The following is a 21,970-nucleotide window of genomic DNA, read 5'->3' as shown; positions in this document are numbered from 1 at the left end:
GATACGCTTGCAATTGTACATTTATTAGTAATTAACAAGAAACGAATATGCTTATATTTTAATCCGAAGATAACATTTTACATTAGTATTCGTCCATTTAAAAATGTATACAACTCGCTGAATGACCGGACAAAGGCTGGTCATAATGTAACTCATTTAAATCATTTCATAAATTACATATAAAATTATAATCGTGCTATGTAATGGACACCTTAAGTTAAAAGGATATGTTTGTTTGTGCTTAACAACATTTTCCTGCACATGATAGGCTATACATAGCGGAAAATATATGTGGCTGTTATTGTTGTTATTGTTGTTGTGGGGTTTAACGCCATTTTTCAGCACACGATAGGCTATACATGGCGGCCAATATTAATGATGGAGGAAGAACCCTGTAAAACCCCGGAAAGAACCACCGATCCACGAGAAGCTATTAGCAAGCTTTCTCACATACCCACATTGGCTGAATCCGAGACTCGAACCCACGCAGATAGAGGTGAGATGGCAGTGATCCGTAACGGTGAGAGCTTTAGACCACTCGACCACTCGGGGCCCCTGTATGTGGTGGAGACCCTGTGAAGAATGACTGACCCACGAGAAGCTACAGATCAGACACTCTAGAGGATCCATGTTCGAATCTGCTTTCGTGGCGAGTCCTCTGTCAAAAGGGAATTTATTCCATTTGCCTCTGCATGATATGACCCTCTATTTGTTGATGTTGCTGTACAACAAAACTAAGCAAGACATATGCATGAAATTATAAATAAAATTTCTAGGCTTAGGATATTGCCTGTGATTGATTCTGATACATAGTAAGTTCGCTGCAATGTTCTTGAATATACAATAAAACGGAAATAGGCATTCTCGTTACAACAGTTTATCTTGAACACGGTGGTTATATATATATATATATATATATATATATATATATATATATATATATATATATATATATATATATATATATATATATATATATCGACCGCTCCAGTGGCCTATGGGTTAAAGCGTCCGCCTCGGATGCGGGAGGTCGTGGGTTCGATCCCAGGCCGAGTCATACCAAAGACTTACAAAAATGGTACTAAAATCATTAAGAGGGTAGTGTTAGGACTGGTCGGCCTGGTGTCAGGATAAAGTGGCTGGGTGGGACATCACGCTACATGCCTGCGGCATGATGCCCCAGTGCTAGACATCACTATAAACTGCCACATTGCAGACATCGTAGCGATATGACTGAAAAGTTGTTAAAGCTACATTAAAAATCTATATCACATCATATACATACATACATACATACATACATACATACATACATACATACATACATACATACATACATACATACATACGGCTCAACAAATGTTAGAACTTCATTATTTTTTTATTTTATTTTTTTAATTGAAGGTATGGGACAACAATTTTAACAATTCAAATTGAAGTATTTTGTCACCATGGATTAGAAACATGTCAAATAACGCCCATTAGATGTGAATAGTGAACTGTTGACTGCTCAATCAATGAAAGAAAATCAAACATATAACCACCAGTACAAAGAGTTATCCAGTTTCTGACCCAGTTCATGTACTTTTTGTTCCAATGACAGTAAAAAAAAAGATCTATAGGGATATACAGAGGAAAAAAATAAAGTGACGTAATGTAAGTTTTCACTGATTGGATGGTCTTGATACCGCCATTCTAGATGCAATATTTTCTCGGCGAATTTGATCAAACTTGTAATATACGCTTCTCTGAATATTTCGAAAACGAGCGAGATCCACACATTTCAATAAGGTGACTTTGACAGGCCGAGTTTGTAGTCACAATGGAGACAATATACTTTTCATCCGCTTTTAATAAAAAAAACTTGGAATACAGTTAAAAATGTCAACTGTTAATGTATGTAAGCAATATGAACATTATTCTAGGCCCACTAGGGACTCTAGTTTGGTTTAACCGTGGAAATGTTTTACCTGCGTTAAAAATTGTGATGCTTAGAAAACTATATTTTTATTCATTTTTACTTTGTATAGTTCACTAGTGTCGATGTCATTTGGCGTGTTATTATTATTATTATTATTATTTGAAGTATTGGCGGATGTATATATTACTTTGTACTTTGAAATGATACCTGACAGGCCATTAAACCGATGGACATGGTGTGAGGAGTAATAATGACACATCTCGTATGATGCTTGTTTTTTTGTGGGTTTTTTATATTCAAGAGGCTATAACTTAGGTAAAGTACTGCACACTATATGTGCATATGTTCTTTGTCATATTATGAGAATGGAAAGGTTTGTAAACTGAGATGCAGGAAGACATTTAAAATTTGTGCATTTAAAAATGGGAATGGGATAGTCTCCATCTTGAACAATGAAGTCGAGATTGGGTGAAAGCAGACTTAAATATTTTGACGAAAATCTCGGTGTGATGTTGAGTTTTAACTTTATGAAAGTCACCAGCATTATAGTTATAAACGCCATATTGAGAAAATTTTATATAGTAGAGGAGGAATTTAACTAAAAATGTCAAACGTGAGTTTTACTTTCATTACAATTTATGGGGTGGGAGAGGAAATCATACTGCGTGGCGAAGAAATTTGAAGCAGTGTGACCCACGCTAGATAATGTAGGCCCCTCTGATATAACATGTTAATCGACTCCAGATTCTATTCAGGACTATGTTGACCAATTTTATCCAGGACTATGTTGACCAATCAACATGCTATATTCGTACATTTCGAGTAAGATGTTCAAATCTAGAGTAAGATTCATTTGTTACTCGAACTCTTTTGTGTGTGTGTGTGTGTGTGAGAGAGAGAGAGAGAGAGAAAGAGAGAGAGAGAGAGAGAGAGAGAGAGAGTCATGTTTTTAATTTTCGATATGCACAAATGAAATGGATGATTGATAAAGGTTAGGAAAAATTAAATTTTAAATAATTAACATAGAACCTCGAGGAAAAACAATGTGTGCGTGTGTGTGTGTGTGTGTGTGTGTGTGTTGTATAGTTTAATGAAATGAAATTTACGATTCCAATCCGACATGTAAAGTTCTGCGTGAATCTGCGAGATATGCCACGTGACACTACTCTCGTGGTGTACAATATTGAATTCAGCACTAAAATATCACTAATTTGATAATATGCTAAATAAATCAAATGTCATCCTGGTGTGTTTGTCAATTTCGGCCCCTTGAACCCCTCCTCTATACTATTTCTTTCCACATTTAGATGTATTGGTCATATATAGAATTTTATAAGTACTTGAAGGACTTCCTCGAGATTTCATCATTCCGTGCCGTATATATCGTTTCATCCAAGCCATTACTATTCGGGTCGTAAAGCTTCAATAATCAATGTTTAACGAGCAGCACGGTGTATTCGTAAATAGATTTATCCGTATATAAGAGTAACGATAGAGATGAAGATGGCATTTGCTCCATGATGTTTTCCCTTTAATTCAATACACGAGAAACTATTCGTAGACGGTCACCATCTTAAAATTTATACTCCAAATAAATTAGACCCCCACCCCTAAAAAACCCACACCAACAAATGCAACACATAATCACTTGTATCAAAAGCAGCACGCGAAAATACAATTATAAGAGGAGATATGTCGAATGCCATATTGTATTTATTCAACGCATAGTAGAATTTGATAGCTAAAGATAAAGCGTATTAAGTATTTACATTTTACAATCAATGAAAATACATTTAAAAAATCAGTCAAAAGGTAAAAATAGCAGCCACGCAAATGAGAATTTAAGATGGACTGTAATGACACATAATCTCATCTGTTTAATAAGATACGTTACAGCTATTCAATGAAAAATTAAATAGATGATAATATTTGTGGAGAAGGAAGCAATACACTCAACGTACGTAAACAAGCATACAAATATAGAAGAATGTTTTTAGTGACTGTTACCTACTGTATTAGGACCTCAAACGTATGAACCCCAAGTAAATGCATATGCGGGTTGTGTAGCATACTGAATTGAACATAATAAAGCAAACAAAGTCAAGCGTTTGGCCCAGGTGCAAAAACATGCAGTATAAATATCACATTATTCAAAGAAATATTATTTGACAGCAACACTTACCGAAAAAATCTGTAAGAAAACTACACCAGAGAGGTAATTCCAGCCTGAATTTCTCGCCATAATTCCATCGTCACCGATTCATCTTCCACTAACTTGGGTAGGAACTTAAATCGTCCATGTTCTGTGGCAGGCCAGGTGTAATTGAGCAGGTCTGTGTTTTGAGGCTGTGATAGGTGTAGGATAGGTACAGACATGCCGCAGTTACCTCGAAAGGAATAATGTATTATGGGTATCGATCAACCTTAGAGTTAACGGCTAATCGATATTGATAGGGGAGATAATTCGGTACCTACATCTGACTTTGCAACATTGTTACATGGAATTTGAGAACACCAGGTGTATGTATGGTTTGGTTTGGTACCTTACGGCATGGCAACACAAGTAGGTTACTTATTGCCGAGGAAATTGGAGCAAAGTGCATTGTATGTATGTATGTATGTATGTATGTATGTATGTATGTATGCATGACTTTCTTTACTTCCTCTTCAGAAGACATTTCATTCAGTTAAGTTTTCATTATTTCACAATAGAGATAAGTACATAGCTTGACAATAATGGATTTACAGCACACTAAACATGTAATGTGTTATATATATATATATATATATATATATATATATATATATATATATATATATATACACACACACACACACACACACACATATATATATATATATATATATATATATATATATATATATATATATATATATATATATATATATATATGCATGCATACTTACATACATACATTCATACGTACGTACATACATACATAAAAAGTAAAGAAAACAATCAATATCTAAACACATGAGTGAGAGAATGCAGCATAAACTTTTGAGTGACCTTCTAAATAATGGTCTATTCCCTCTTTTATAATAAAGGCTGCAGTGATGCCACTGCATTTGCTTCAAAATCCCTGTTTTAATTGGCGAGGGAAATTGATCCTTTCACTAAAAAGAGTTAGCCTCTTTAACAATATTTATTCAAATACTTTTTAATAAAACGTGAACGATTGAGATATCTCTATAGTTATTCATATCTAGCCTGTCTATATAGGCAGATATATTGATTTACCGTCTTGTAGCAAGTGAAGGACAATCCATATCAGCCGTCGTGGATCAAACCCGGTACTTCTGCCTCAGTCAAGAGAGCACATGTCACAAAACAAAATAATATGGATTAACCATGTAACAAGTGGTATTATATGCATTGGAAGCTAAATTTTGCCCACCAATTTTTAGGTTGAACTCTGTATTTTATCTCAGCGAGGTCGAAGCGCGCTCCTCGCAACTTCACCAACTGCTGAAGGGAAGTAAAAGGGCAAAAATGTAGCAGTAAAAAAAGTCAAAGATTAGTTGCATTCGAGGATCGAAACCGGAATTTCAGCCTCACAGTCAGGCGTATATACCACGAGCTTCACTATTTCAGATCGTGCCCTAGTATACCTTTACTACTAAAGTTTAAAACAGAGATGCATACTGCTGGCTGTATGCGGCCCGTCAACACAGTGTCCTTGCTTAACGCATTTACATGTATACCTTTACTATAGAGATATAACTTTTTTCAGTGCGGTCCGCTTAGTTCCTTTCGATTCTGGCCCATGTAAATGTCTAAACTATGCATCACCAGCCTAAAATGTCGTCCTCATTTTCTCTGTATAAGCAGCGCATACTAAATAGGTGATCACATGGCCCGCAACCCATTGCAAAAAGTGGATAGTCATTATGTATGACTTGAGAAAGATTGAAGTTGCATGTATAATATTATTTAGTCTTCTTTCTGCCTAAAACGGGACTCAACTTTTCAGTGGGTGCTGTTAAAATTACTTCGCACCTCTGCTGGTTTCGAAGTTCAAACGTACAGTATATTTATTCGCCTACAAAACTGGAGAGAGAGAGAGAGAGAGAGAGAGAGATCTGGATTTTTAATGTAGCTATAACAATTTTTCAGTCATATCGATACGATGTCTGCAGTGTGACAGTTTATAGTGATGTCTAACACTGGGGCATCATGCCGCAGACATGTAGCATGATGTCCCACCCAGTCATATTATCCTGACACCAGGCCGACCAGTCCTAACACTAACCTCTTAATGCTGAGCGCCAAGCGAGGTAGCTGTTAGTACCATTTCTGTAAGTCTTTGGTACGACTCGGCCGGGGATCGAACCCACGACCTCCCGTATCCGAGAGAGAGAGAGAGAGAGAGAGATTACATTTATTGTATCTGCTTCCATTTTTGTAACAAAGGAGGCAAGGATTCATTGTTCCTTCCTTACAACATATACTATATTATGCGAACTCTTCGTTATAACGAAGCCCTAGTTAAAACTGTTTTCTCCAGACGTGCCATTTGAGTTAACATGTAGTGTAAAACCAGGGGAACAGACAGGTGTTCTTTGAAAGGCTAATCAATAATCACCTTGAAATGATATATTACTAAATTTAAGGTAGCAAAGGATCAAACTAGTGTTGTATATCTCTTGGCAAGCTAGTTTATTTTCATTGTCAAGGCACAAAAAATGTTTTGCATTTCCTGGTGTACCGTTAAACAAAAATGAAGCTAAAAAAAATCACAATTCTGTACTCCATTTTCCAAGATGCTAAATATCATGTGTCCAGCTAGGAAGGGTTGGTGACAGACTCACAACAAGGGACGGTCATTAAAATGCTACAGGTAGTACGAGTAGAGTACGGGACGAATCCATAATTTGTTTCTAGGGGGTCCCAGATTTGAGACAAGAGTGGCTTGGTTTGTTTAATGTACCCGACTTTCTCGTTTACTACTAACATGTATGATATGTGAACCCCACCCCCCCACCCTATATTGCTACTGATGAAGATACTCCTTTCAGGTATTGTTCTGGTTATAAAACTTTTCAGAGGTCTTGTAAAATCTGTTCAAATGAAAGTTTCAAGTATGTCAACAATGTAAGCCAGGGCCCAGATAAACCTCAGCAATATATGCAGATCTTGCTGGTTTTCAAATTTGTTTGCGGTCTTGTTGCTGTATAGATACTTAAGTTTCAGCATTGTCTAATTATGAATAAAGGCTATAGTGGATCCACAGGGTTGGCCAATTAGAGCCCAGTTCACCTCATGTATATGCATGGGTTTTGCTTGTTTTCAAGCTTTTTATAAAACTCATTTGTGTATAAAATTACAAAGTATGCATTATCGGAGTTTGATGCCTCTAGCGGGGCCCCGAGTGGCCGAGTGGTCTAAAGCACTCTCCGTTACGGATTACTGCCACCTCACCTCTGTCTGCGTGGGTTCGAGTCTAGGATTCGGCGAAGGTGGGTATGTGAGAAAGCTCGCCAGTAGCTTCTTGTGGGTCGGTGGTTCTTCCCGGATTCTTCCTCCACCATTAATACTGGCCGCCATGTATAGCCTATCGTGTGCTGAAATATGGCGTTAAACCCCACAACAACAACAACAAAATTGTTGCCTCTAGCTAATCCATTAAACCAGCCAACGAGCGCCCACGAAACCCCAATAATATTGGCAGATTTGACTAGTTAATGGGCTTTTCCTTGACTTTGCGTTCATAAGTTGTAATAAACACTGTAAGCATCATTACAGCCTATTCATAAGTCAGCCAGTCAGATACCACCCAGACCACCATGTTTATGTCTATTTCATTGGTGATCCATCTCACCCGAGATCCTGCTGATATTAATTTTTTTTAAATCAAATTTTATCTCAGTTTGATCATACTTAAAGCCTTTTGTGTATCCATAAGGTCAGCCAAACAGAACCTTGATGACCTTAATACTATATGCAGATTTTGCTCGTCGAACTATCCAGTGGCGGCAGGTTGGGGTGGGGGCATCTTCGCTAGACAAGTTCCGCTATCCTGTGTACACCTTGTTGGATCGAAAAGATATTTCAGTGCTTTGTAATAACTACAACTATTGCAGTTCATGAATTGTCTCTCTTAGTATACAAATACAATGCCAACTAACCAATACCGCGTAACATGCTGTAATGTACGTTGGCCGAAAATGTTGGAGGCAATGGACTTAAAAAAGGATACTTTGTAAGTTTAACATATAAATTATGGCATAAGTACCAGAGAGAAGCCATTACAGGTGTATCTGAGGGAAAAGAGGGACCAGCAGTGGAAAATTGCTTGTTTATGGATACCATTCCAGTTGTGTGCTGACCATGTCTCGATCATGTAGGAACAGAGTTCAAATGTGAACAGCTTGATTTTGATCGGATGCGTGGCTTACCGCCGCATCCAATGAAATTCACAGACCTGAAGCACTGAAATACCTGTTGTTGTTGTAGGGTTTAACGCCATTTTGCAGCACTCGATAGGCTATACATGGCGGCCAGTATTAATGGTGGAGGAAGAACTCGGGAAAACCCCAGAAAGAACCACCGACCCACGAGAAGCTACTGGCAAGCTTTCTCACATACCCACATTATCCGAATCCGAGAATCGAACTCACGCAGACAGAGGTGAGATGGCAGTGATCCGTAACGAAGAGCGCTTTAGACCACTCGGCCACTCAGGGCCCCGAAATACTTGTTCGATCCACCAAGGTGTAGATAGGGTGAACATATCAGAACCCTGGCTAGCGAAGATAAGGGAGGGACGAGGGAAACTGACCCCGGGCGCCAGGCGAAGGGGACCGCCTTTCTGAGCCTTTTCTTGTTCTTAGCTAAAATTTTCATGGTATTTCACCTCACCTTATTGTAATTGGGGTAATTCTTTACAAAATTTACATTTAGAAGTAGCCGAGGAGAGAGATTGGCACCCGACATACAAACTGTTTTCTGTGGCAAAGTATGGGCACAGCTAAAGAACATTTCCCCTAGCACCTCGGTAGCAGCACCAGTATATAATATTGCCGCCGGGCGCATAGCACCCTCGAGCCGCCACTGGAGATATCAATCCTGCTGATACAAATCTACATGTAAAATTTCTTCAGCATCTGATTATAAATAAACAATTTCACGATTTTGATTTTTAATATAGCTTTAACATTTTCAGTCATATTGCTATATGTCTGCAGTGTGGCAGTTTATAGTGACGTCTAGCACTGATGCATCATGCCGCAGACATGTTCTACCCAGTCACATTATCTTGACACCAGGCCAACCAATTATAACACTAACCTCTTAATGCTGAGCACCAAGCGAGGCAGCTGCTTGTACCATTGTTATAAGTCTTTTGTATGACTCTGCCAGGGTTCTAACCTGTTACATTCCAGGTCTGAGGCAAACCCTCTAACATCTTAAGCCACATTACATTTGACTGTTCTGTATGGCCAGTAGCAGCCTTAGCAAATGTGGGGCCGGATTTGGATCATTTTGGCAGGACCCTCTGGATTTATGTGCAGGGCCCCTTATGAGCACGGCATTTAGAAATAAACTTTTAAACATGTTTTATATGATATTAAACTTAAAATTTTCTTTCATCGCTTTAAAATTACTTTCTCCCTATAGATATATTTTTTAAAAATAGTCAACGCGTGGGGCCAAAATCAGTTCAATCTGCTCAAGGGCAGCCCTGTGCATGGCCGTGACTGTGTCCACTTCATAAGCAAGTACAACACTAAAAATGGAATAATCCCCTCTATCTAGTCGACCAAAAGTTTGGTTATCAGTAGGCACAGTGCTATCAGCCTGATAAAATATAAAACATACAGAGCATCTAAAAGCAAACGCAGACATGCATGATGCAAAAAGGGCCCTTTAATAAATTCAGCAGACTTTGACAAGTAGAGCTAAAAAGTAAGGATGATAATTGCTAATACGAAGAATTTCACAACACAACTGATGCATTTTGTAATTACTTTATTGTTTTGATGAAACAAAGTTCAGGTATACAACTGTGCTTTGACATATATATATATATATATATATATATATATATATATATATATATATATATATATATATATATATATATTATAATCAAATATAATCGTCCAAATAGAATATATTTATAAAATACGCTTCTCAAAATATAAATCATGTGAAAAGATCTTCACTTGAATGAACAAGATATACAATTATTTTTATACATCAAGCATGACTTGCTTGACAGAAAGCAAAATTATAAACCATTAGTTTATCAGGTAACACATAATGTTTATATTAAATTAAATTATATAAATGTATATATGTAAACATTATGTTTATATACATTCAAATTCTTCGTTTTCAGCAATTTATTCTGTGACTGACATTTTAACAGGTTCTTAACAGCACTGTTATAGAAACATGTGACTAAATGTAGACCCCCTAAGAATCTAATGCCATAGCTATATGTACATTTTGATCCACATACAATGCTTACAATTCACAATTTGTTGTGGGATACCAATATTTATATGTTCTGTGGTTGCCACAAACCAAAGATTGACCAAAGATCCATATTTGGAAAGAACAGGATCCCTTTCCAAATCAGCAAATTTAAAAAAAATGAATTGACAGTAATACAAAAAAATCTTTAAATTACCATGTATATTCACTAATCAGTTGAGAACAATTGCAAAGACTGCAGAGACCAAGATAAAGCACTGTCTGATCTGGGTCTCTGCAGTTTAGTTGGAGTAAACAGTAGAGTAGAACAAACAACATATATCCTGATCTGCCAGTGCATTATGAGACAGCAGATCAAGATTGGATTCAACTTATAACTGATCATTACCATATACTGTTAATTCCATCTCCTATTCACAGTAGATGCAGGACTGAAATAATGTAGCCAGAAAGTTCATCTCATTAATTCTACATATTTACAATTTCCTGGAAAGTTGTTTGTATTTATCTCACAAGTCATACATCTTGTAAGTATCTTTCAAAGACAATTTTGCTAAATTCATATCAACAGATGTTTTTGTACCATCATCAACCTAATCCTTGTATCTCAGATTAGCCTCTGGTACAAAGCCCCCCAAAATGCAGTATTACAATCAACCTAATCCTTGTATCTCCAATTCGCCTCTGATAAAAATGCACCCAAAATTACTGTACTACCATGAATGTAATCCTCGTATCTAAGATCAGCCTCTGGTAAAAAGGCACCAAAATTACTGTACTACCATCAACCTAATCCTTGTATCTCAGATTAGCCTCTGGTAACAAGGCTCCAAAATTACTGTACTACCATCAACCTAATCCTTGTATCTCAGATTAGCCTCTGGTAACAAGGCTCCAAAATTACTGTACTACCATCAACCTAATCCTTGTATCTCAGATTAGCCTCTGGTAACAAGGCTCCAAAATTACTGTACTACCATGAACGTAATCTTTGTATCTCAGATTAGCCTCTGGTAACAAGGACCCAAAATTTACAGACAGGCCTGATAGTTCTAATTAAATCACTTTTTGCATTCCCATCTCTTGCACTGTAGAATTACTACTATTTTCTGCACCTCTTACTCGGTTTCATGAAAGAAACTGAAATAACAAATCCAAAACAAAGACAATGTCAGAGACACTTATATTTTCATTACATGGAAGGGACAAAAGAAAATGGATTTCTAGATTCAGCTTCATCTTGGGAACCTTGCACAAAAAAAAAAAAATTACCATTCAAAAGCTTTATAACATTATGCAATCAAGAAGACAACTTAAATTTAGACCCTCGCCAATCTGTTACTGTATAACGTAGAGAAGAAAAATTAATCTTGTCAAGTACTGTGTCATATCTGTTATAGTATCATAATTCATCTAGTGCATTTGCAATGGTTTATTTTCTTTCTTAGATTTATGTTACCTTTAAGAATTAACAGACCAACAGTAATGCACAATATTATTTATCTCATAAACCCTTAATCTGGACAGAAAGCTGGGAAGAAGTTATTTAAGACATGTGAAAAGTAAATTGATCCATCCAAACCATCAGGCTGATTCTATGCTTTTTTTTTTTTTTTTTCACTACCATGGGTTTCTGTTGGATGAATAAGATTGCAATGGGTTTCTGTTCAATGAATAAGATAACATGTTTGTGGGTCTCTTCTGGATAAAGAAGTTAAGATGACTATATAGGTTTCAATATTTAAATGAAACACAATATTGGATGGACAGATGGAAAGACATTGTTCCAGCTATGTCTTTTCTATATTAGCTGAGCATGATTATTGACCAATGGGTCTTACAAACCTTGACAAAAATTTAAACTTACTGTGCAGAAGCCATTATTTTCTTATTAGACTTGCCATGACTTTCCTTTGGAACCCCAAATCCATAACTTTCTTTCTTACCGTAAGTGCAAAGTGCAAACCATTTAAAGTGTGTGAAAGTTTTTGGAGCAAACCCCATTTTTCTTTGAGTCACAATAACCTTATTCACTGACTCTGTCCTTTCCTGATGAGACACAATAACCTTATCCACTGACTTCGTCCTTTCCTGATGAGACACAATAACCTTATCCACTGACTCTGTCCTTTCCTGATGAGACACAATAACCTTATCCACTGACTCTGTCCTTTCCTGATGAGACACAATAACCTTATCCACTGACTTCGTCCTTTCCTGATGAGACACAATAACCTTATCCACTGACTTCGTCCTTTCCTGATGAGACACAATAACCTTATCCACTGACTTCGTCCTTTCCTGATGAGACACAATAACCTTATCCACTGACTCTGTCCTTTCCTGATGAGACACAATAACCTTATCCACTGACTCTGTCCTTTCCTGATGAGACACAATAACCTTATCCACTGACTCTGTCCTTTCCTGATGAGACACAATAACCTTATCCACTGACTCTGTCCTTTCCTGATGAGACACAATAACCTTATCCACTGACTTCGTCCTTTCCTGATGAGACACAATAACCTTATCCACTGACTTCGTCCTTTCCTGATGAGACACAATAACCTTATCCACTGACTCTGTCCTTTCCTGATGAGACACAATAACCTTATCCACTGACTTCGTCCTTTCCTGATGAGACACAATAACCTTATCCACTGACTCTGTCCTTTCCTGATGAGACACAATAACCTTATCCACTGACTTCGTCCTTTCCTGATGAGTCACAATAACCTTATCCACTGACTCTGTCCTTTCCTGATGAGACACAATAACCTTATCCACTGACTTCGTCCTTTCCTGATGAGACACAATAACCTTATCCACTGACTCTGTCCTTTCCTGATGAGACACAATAACCTTATCCACTGACTCTGTCCTTTCCTGATGAGACACAATAACCTTATCCACTGACTTCGTCCTTTCCTGATGAGACACAATAACCTTATCCACTGACTTCGTCCTTTCCTGATGAGACACAATAACCTTATCCACTGACTCTGTCCTTTCCTGATGAGACACAATAACCTTATCCACTGACTCTGTCCTTTCCTGATGAGACACAATAACCTTATCCACTGACTTCGTCCTTTCCTGATGAGACACAATAACCTTATCCACTGACTCTGTCCTTTCCTGATGAGACACAATAACCTTATCCACTGACTTCGTCCTTTCCTGATGAGACACAATAACCTTATCCACTGACTTCGTCCTTTCCTGATGAGACACAATAACCTTATCCACTGACTCTGTCCTTTCCTGATGAGACACAATAACCTTATCCACTGACTTCGTCCTTTCCTGATGAGACACAATAACCTTATCCACTGACTCTGTCCTTTCCTGATGAGACACAATAACCTTATCCACTGACTTCGTCCTTTCCTGATGAGTCACAATAACCTTATCCACTGACTCTGTCCTTTCCTGATGAGACACAATAACCTTATCCACTGACTTCGTCCTTTCCTGATGAGACACAATAACCTTATCCACTGACTCTGTCCTTTCCTGATGAGACACAATAACCTTATCCACTGACTCTGTCCTTTCCTGATGAGACACAATAACCTTATCCACTGACTTCGTCCTTTCCTGATGAGACACAATAACCTTATCCACTGACTTCGTCCTTTCCTGATGAGACACAATAACCTTATCCACTGACTCTGTCCTTTCCTGATGAGACACAATAACCTTATCCACTGACTCTGTCCTTTCCTGATGAGACACAATAACCTTATCCACTGACTTCGTCCTTTCCTGATGAGACACAATAACCTTATCCACTGACTCTGTCCTTTCCTGATGAGACACAATAACCTTATCCACTGACTTCGTCCTTTCCTGATGAGACACAATAACCTTATCCACTGACTCTGTCCTTTCCTGATGAGACACAATAACCTTATCCACTGACTTCGTCCTTTCCTGATGAGACACAATAACCTTATCCACTGACTTCGTCCTTTCCTGATGAGACACAATAACCTTATCCACTGACTCTGTCCTTTCCTGATGAGACACAATAACCTTATCCACTGACTCTGTCCTTTCCTGATGAGACACAATAACCTTATCCACTGACTCTGTCCTTTCCTGATGAGACACAATAACCTTATCCACTGACTTCGTCCTTTCCTGATGAGACACAATAACCTTATCCACTGACTCTGTCCTTTCCTGATGAGACACAATAACCTTATCCACTGACTCTGTCCTTTCCTGATGAGACACAATAACCTTATCCACTGACTCTGTCCTTTCCTGATGAGACACAATAACCTTATCCACTGACTTCGTCCTTTCCTGATGAGACACAATAACCTTATACACTGACTGTCCTTTCCTGATGAGACACAATAACCTTATCCACTGACTCTGTCCTTTCCTGATGAGACACAATAACCTTATCTACTGACTTTGTCCTTTCCTGATGAGACACAATAACCTTATCCACTGACTTCATCCTTTCCTGATGAGACACAATAACCTTATCCACTGACTTCGTCCTTTCCTGATGAGACACAATAACCTTATCTACTGACTTTGTCCATTCCTGATGTGCAATCTCTCCACAAATTACGTTGTCTAGACCTAAAGGTATTATGCAAAAACCATTTTCTTCCTTCAGTGACCTTCACCATTTGACCCTAAAATAAACAGCGTCATTCTTACCAAAGTGTAAGTCATCCACAAGCTTCGGAGAAATTTTGTGCAGAAACCATTTATTTAGTCCCACAAGCCCACTTAACTGCTGCTCAATCAATAGACTTCTTCCTTACTCCAAGTCTAAGCCATCCACAAACTGTAGTCCATGTCTGTAATGCCAATCTAAAGCCAGTTTACTCCAAGTCTAAGCCATCCACAAACTGTAGTCCATGTCTGTAATGCCAATCTAAAGCCAGTGTTTAAACATTTTGTCTTCTTTTGGTCAAAGTGATCCTGACATCTCATTTTATAACCCACAAATAAATAGGGCTTTTTGTTACCCCTAGAGCAAGCCAGCAACAAAGTCTGGTAAAGATAAACATAAAACTAAAATTACATGAAAACAGAAAAGGTAACAAACACTTAGACAAATGGATATGCAGATGGATGGACTATCATAATATACGCTCTGACTTTTGGTGGGTGTATAAAAAGGTCGCAGTGAAAATTACTTCATTCTTACAGAAATTTTGGCCAAATCTAACAAACTGAAGCCTTGAAAATATCTCATTATGGAATCCGTTTTGAAAGATACTTGTGTTTTATTCTGGACATGCTGTACACATAAATCTGTTTAGCTGGGCAATTTGATGTCCTTGAATATTATTTTTCATGCAGCATTTAAATACATTTATTGTCATTAATCACATATGTACATCATTATATAGTCTGGTTATTCTTCTATTTTAGCACCAATAATCAGTGACACAAAATGCCAAATCATCCACAATGCCAAAGTTTCAGGACCTATGTTTTTCTTCTTTTGGCAGATGAATGTACATTAATGATGAGCAGACAAGTGTCTTCTTAGTTCCCAGGAAATTCAAACAAAGCAGCAGCTCCCATGCCTGTTCCAATACACATTGAGATCACTCCAAGTCCCCTAGAAAAAAAGAACACAATACAAATAAGGTTTTAGTTTAATGCAGTGAAAAACTGAAAGTATTCAGTACCTAAGTTTGTCAGTAAGGAATACAATTTACATATGGACAACAACAATATTAATCATTACAAAAGCTTTTGTTTAAATGGACATAAACTGCCAAATATGCACTCTCAGGTTTGATCCCTAGAGCTTGTGCTTTTAAAAGTTGGTAGTCACTTATCCAAGGTCAGTGGTTTCTTTGGCTAGCCTTTGTACCAGGTTTTGTCAATCTACAATGCCATCTGAAGCTATCATCTAAGACAGTGATAGATTTTTATGTTGTTGTTGTTGTTGTAGGGTTTAACGCCGTTTTTCAGCACAAGATAGGCTATAGATGGCGGCCAGTATAACTGGTGGAGGAAGAACCCTGGAAAACCCAGGGAAGAACCACCGACCCATGAGAAGCTACTGGCAGGCTTTCCCACGTACCTACGCTAGCCGAGCCTTGGACTTGAACCCATGCAGACAGAGGTGAGGTGGCAGTGATCCGGAACGGTGAACACTTTAGACCACTCGGCCACTCGGGGCCCCAGATTTTTATGTATATTCTTGGAACCTGCTGTACATAAAATGTATAGATACACTTTAATAACAATCTACTAGTTTAAGCACAAAAATGCAATGTAATCTTATTTCATTAAATGAAAGAAAAGTTGCAAAATGAAATAAACATTATACACCATTATCTAGGGGCCACTGTTGGCCCAGTGGTCTAAGGCCAACATGTGGCATCATGTTTAACCCAATCATGTTACCCTGACACCAGGCTGACCAATCCTAACACTAACCTCTTAATGCTGAGCACCAAGTGAGGCAGCTGCATGTATATTTTGTTTTGGTCTGACTTGGCTGGAGTTCAAACCCATGACCTCCCACACCCGAGGTGGACAGTCTAACCACTTAGGCCACCAGAGGCTATAAAGCTTCTACAATGTAGTTAATTTTTATCTCCATTATAACTACTCTTAAAATATTTTACACACAACTCCCTCACTGTTGCATCCCTCATTATTGTGCACCCTGCAAATACACTTATAACACTGGAAGGTCTGGTTCCCATTTCCTTTTTTTATAGGTAAGGCAAAATGGGCTCCTGTTTGCTCAACAATTAAAATTGTGATCAATGTCACTGAATGAAGGCTTGATTCATCACTTATTTTACTGCTCAAAACAACTTTGTTCTTTAATTTGGAACAGACATCATCAAATTCACAAATTTTAATAAAAAATCATATATTTTTAAGACTGCTGTTAACAAACTCTTTTCTCAATAAATAACATGACAGACAATGAAATATTAATCGACGAGAATGCTTGGAAATGCCTAATGGATGCAACATGGTAAAAAAGAAATATCGATCAATGAAACCCTTGCCAAATGACATCCGTGTTTCAGTTTTTGTTATTGATTTGGTTTCAGTGTAATCACTATAAATGTAACATGCACTTTACTATTTAAACATGAAGAAAGTCAACTGACTACCATTGTAATGATAGCAAGTGCTTCCATGAGAACATAATTAAATGCTTGCTCAGTGGGTAAGCTGATTTGGACAACTCTCAAAACTTTATTGGGTCTATGGTATGGTAACACAAGGTAATTAATGTATTAATTGTCACAGCCAGTAAAAAGACATGAAAGTTGCTGGGGTCACAATAACATCCCTGTTGCAGGGTAACTCAAAATAAATAATGTAATAATTGTCACAGCCAATCAAAAGACATGAAAGTTGCTGGGGTCACAATAACATCCCTGTTGCATGGTAACACAAAATAATGTAATAATTGTCATAGCCAATCAAAAGACATGAAAGTTGCTTAGATCACAGTAACATCTAGGTGTTAGGTCAGCAACCTTTATTGTTAAAACCACACACTATTGACAACTCCCAAGGTTTTCTTTGCCTGATCTGTTGACTGTTCTTCAACATTTGCATTGATACATAAAAAAAATATTAAACATTCAAGCTGTAATAAAACAGAAACATTTTTGCCTTTCCACTCCCTTTTCAGTCGATTGTTAGTTTTTGATCCAGATGTAGTGTTCCAGGACTGTGCAACTGTACTGTGCCAACTGTTTGTTACCAGTACAAATTATTCAGGAATTCACTAGGTCATTGTCATGTAATATCACTAAAACGAAATTTATAAACTGTTTCTGGAGGAATTAACCTGTGCAAATATATTGATGGATTTTGATCTGTTGGTTTACAAGCATTAGTTCACTGGTGTTTGCTTACAAAGCATACACTTGTTCTAACCATAAAAGGGAAGGAACTCCAACTTTACTGACACAAGAATTATAAGTACTGATTAAAGCCTCTCAGTAATTTGTTGATTTTAACAGACTTCTTCATATTTAACACTGATTAATTTGTAACATCAATATTTGCGCAGGGGAGTGGAAACTTTAATTCTCATATATAAAAATTATAGTTGACCGCACCCAATGCCACCTTCCTGCAAAATGTTACCTAAATATCCAGACATTAAGAAATAACTACTTTCTCTCTGTCCTGATACTTTGTGTACAAATAAAAATGATAAATTGTGCCAAATATTTTGTACAGAAATTTGTACAGATGCACCTGGCAAGTTCAATTTTGGTCAGAAGTGGTCTACATATAATTAGGTTGCATTATATCCTAGCTTGCCCATACACAGTCTACGTATAATTAGGTTGCATTATATCCTAGCTTGCCCATACACAGTCTACATATAATTAGGTTGCATTATATCCTAGCTTGCCCATACACAGTCTACGTATAATTAGGTTGCATTATATCCTAGCTTGCCCATACACAGTCTACATATAATTAGGTTGCATTATATCCTAGCTTGCCCATACACAGTCTACGTATAATTAGGTTGCATTATATCCTAGCCTGCCCATAAACAACACTTTCATGGCAATGTTTCATTGTTTTCTTTCACATAAAGAATTCTGGTTCCATTTCTGGTGGGTTTTCTTTTTGTAGTTTGTAAAACTAGGTTAATCCATTCATTATATACATGTTCTGCAATAAGTGTGAAACAGGGAAGGCCTCATGCTACTTAACCTGTTTGAGTAAAGTAGTGATTCCCCGCTTATAAGGCCACCCCTCCTATAGCAGGGAAGTGAAACATATAGTGCTCCCTACCAGTCTTAATGAAATCCAATGTTAACCATTTTATTGATTATCAGAGGGAAATATTTAAATCAACCATTTTCATAATTGAGAAATACACATAATAAAATCAAACATATGATTAAACATTTGCAAATTATTATGGAAAAAAATTATCATAAGTAAACTGCCAAGTAACAGAAGCAAGGTACAACATTTAACAGTAGTGATCATGTAACCTTGTTTAATGGTTTTGTACAGGTATATTTAACTGATGTAAGAAAATGTGGGGGAAAAAGGCAAAATTTGACACAAACTTCAGTCCCTAACCTATAATAGCTGCAATCATCCAGTTTCACTTTTGAAAGTAAAAAATTGATAATTATATGTGCTCAAATTTATTACTGATTTTTGGAGACACATTTTATTTAAATGCATTACACAGCATCTAATTATGCTATTGGAGAATACCTTTTTTTAAAAAATAAATCCAGTGTGAATGACAATAGGTAACATATTTAAAATATACACATCATACAAGTTTATTCCTAAAATTATAAATTCAACCAAAGTAGCTGACAAAACAGGAGAGAATGGGCCTGGGCATATTTTATCTGGGTCCTTTTCCACTAAGTGTATCTGTTGCTTTTGGACACAGACAACTAATTCAATTCAAACAGACCAAACTGTTACTGCTTGGCCAAATTATTATACTTTCTTGTTATGAATGGGAAATCATACTTACATCCCATAAGTGATTTATTAAAGAGGAAACTTTTAAAATGATGAAAATGATATGATATGCGTCTTATTCTTGAGAACAATTCCCTTGAAAATGCTGACTAAAATAACCTGGCCCAGTGAAATCTCCCCTTTACATCCTGTAGTATCTGTCTGGCACCAGCAATAAAATGAAAAAGTGATAAAATATCATTTTAAGTCTCCATCACTATCTTGTGCACTCGTATACGCTGCAGTCATTGTTGACATATCATATTATTTATGAGTTACTGAGGGAGGTGTGTAAGTATATATATGCATATGTATTTACAATATCACCTCTGAATTTGGTTAATGTGTGTTTATTTTATACATCAATAGATAAACAAATCAAAGACAATATGATATAACAACATCTGAAATATTACATGATTGATGAATGTAATTAAAACAATAAAATATCTGGGGTAAAATTTACAGTTACACCAATTTACATTAAAAATGGATGGAAATATGGCGCATCCATTTGCAGGTTGATATGAAGCCAACTATTCAAAACAAAGCATTTTCAAGTTTTGATTCCAGTAAAAATAGTTATGAAACTTTTGTAATTTCAATGCTTTTTTTGTGTTTATGGCCTTGTCTCTGTTTTGTGTTTATGGTCTCGTCTGTGTTTTGTGTTTATGGCCTTGTCTCTGTTTTGTGTTTGCCTTTGGAAAAGACTTATGAGTCAAAAGCACTCAGAATAGTGAGAAACTAATTTTGCACTGTTTGTTGCCAGTTATTGCTTGTATCCTAATCAATCCATGACACATATGATCTGTTGCTGGATCCTGGGTACTTAAAAGGACTGTTATTCTCTTGCTAGATCCAGTGCACCTGAAAGGACTGTTATTTGCCAAATTATATATATATATATATATATATATATATATATATATATATATATATATATATTTGTATGTATGTATGTATATATATATATATATATATATATATATATATATATATATATATATATATATATATATATACAAACACTAACCTTTTCCCTCTTCTTTTCAGTTCATGGAGCAGTGTACCAATCTGCCTGGCCCCTGTGCATCCAAGTGGGTGTCCCAAAGCAATGGCTCCACCCTTGGGGTTTACTTTTTCATGCGGAATGCCCAGTTTCTTCATACTATAATATGCCTGACTTGCGAAAGCCTCGTTAATTTCAAAGATGTCAATATCATCAACAGTAAGACCTGAAATGAAGTAGTAATGTATGTAAAACTAATGATAAGTTTACTATTGTAAACTGATTTTGTAACAGTTGCACATTTGGTGACAGTTAAAAATCACCCTGAACATCTTAAAATCGTCTTATACAAGATTTGTATTTTTTAGCACATTTTAGACAACAAAGCCAGGGCTTGCATATCAATGTATGGATGTAGCAGCATTTTATGGCACCTTCAATAGTGGTTACATTGTGCCAACAAAAGGTAAAGGTTTGTATGTCAAGCCCATGATCAAAGAATTAGTCTAGACTGTATGACCTTGACCCTAAAGGCAAAAGGTCGAGTGGGCATCTTGCAGAATGAATAATGTTAGTTTCATAATGATTTACTCAAAGTATAAAAAAACTCATCAAGGTGTTTTTGGAAATGTACACATTTTAAAGCAAAACCTTACTTCAAATTTTCTATGAGTGTGAAATTCATCTCCAAGATCAAAAAAGTTGTCAACCAAGGAATGGTCTAGCCTTCATAATGAATCATGCAAATGAAAGGTATACGCAAATGAAAAAAACCCCAAAACCTTACTGCAAACTTTATATGGCCATGACCTTGATCTCAATATAAAATGAGCAACCAAGCATGCTGTAGAATGATTTGTCCAAGCTACATAATTATTTAAGCTAAGTATAATGAAAGTCTATCAAAGGGTTTGTAAAATTTATGCAAACTGTTGATAATGATTCCGCTCCTAGAAAAATTTCTTCCAAGCCTCACTTTTGTATGAATGTGTACTGAACAATAACATGGAAATGAATTAAACAATCATTGGGAGATTAAATAAGATAAATACCAAATTCTCAATGGCTTTGAATAGGCATGTGAAATATTAGA

The 21,970-nt window shown here is 36.7% G+C and overlaps 2 protein-coding genes across 3 annotated transcripts in view; both read right to left on the bottom strand.

Annotated features, from left to right (window-relative positions):
- Positions 1-4,302, bottom strand: part of LOC149776417 (uncharacterized) — a 50,066-nt gene extending 45,764 nt beyond the window's left edge. Inside the window, exon 1 of the mRNA XM_089940828.1 lies at positions 4,104-4,302. Coding sequence (XP_089796954.1) covers positions 4,104-4,163 — 60 coding nt within the window. The 5' untranslated portion in view covers positions 4,164-4,302. The remainder of the gene's footprint in view (positions 1-4,103) is intronic.
- Positions 4,303-14,538: 10,236 nt separating this feature from the next.
- LOC149776416 (3-ketoacyl-CoA thiolase B, peroxisomal-like) overlaps positions 14,539-21,970 on the bottom strand; it is a 40,616-nt gene continuing 33,184 nt past the window's right edge. Inside the window, exons 11-13 of one of the 2 annotated variants that reach the window (XM_089940826.1) lie at positions 20,902-21,103; positions 14,761-15,987; positions 14,539-14,678 (exon numbers count right to left, since the gene is read on the bottom strand). In XM_089940826.1, the coding sequence (XP_089796952.1) occupies positions 15,912-15,987; positions 20,902-21,103 (278 nt within the window). In that variant the 3' untranslated portion in view covers positions 14,539-14,678; positions 14,761-15,911. The remainder of the gene's footprint in view (positions 14,679-14,760; positions 15,988-20,901; positions 21,104-21,970) is intronic. The other variant, XM_089940827.1, reaches the window with a different exon arrangement.

Source organism: Sinohyriopsis cumingii, chromosome 18 (genome assembly GCF_028554795.1).
Source record: "Sinohyriopsis cumingii isolate HCF-2022 chromosome 18, ASM2855479v2, whole genome shotgun sequence".
Lineage (NCBI taxonomy): Eukaryota > Metazoa > Mollusca > Bivalvia > Unionida > Unionidae > Sinohyriopsis > Sinohyriopsis cumingii.
This window is presented reverse-complemented; position numbering and strand designations above follow the sequence as displayed.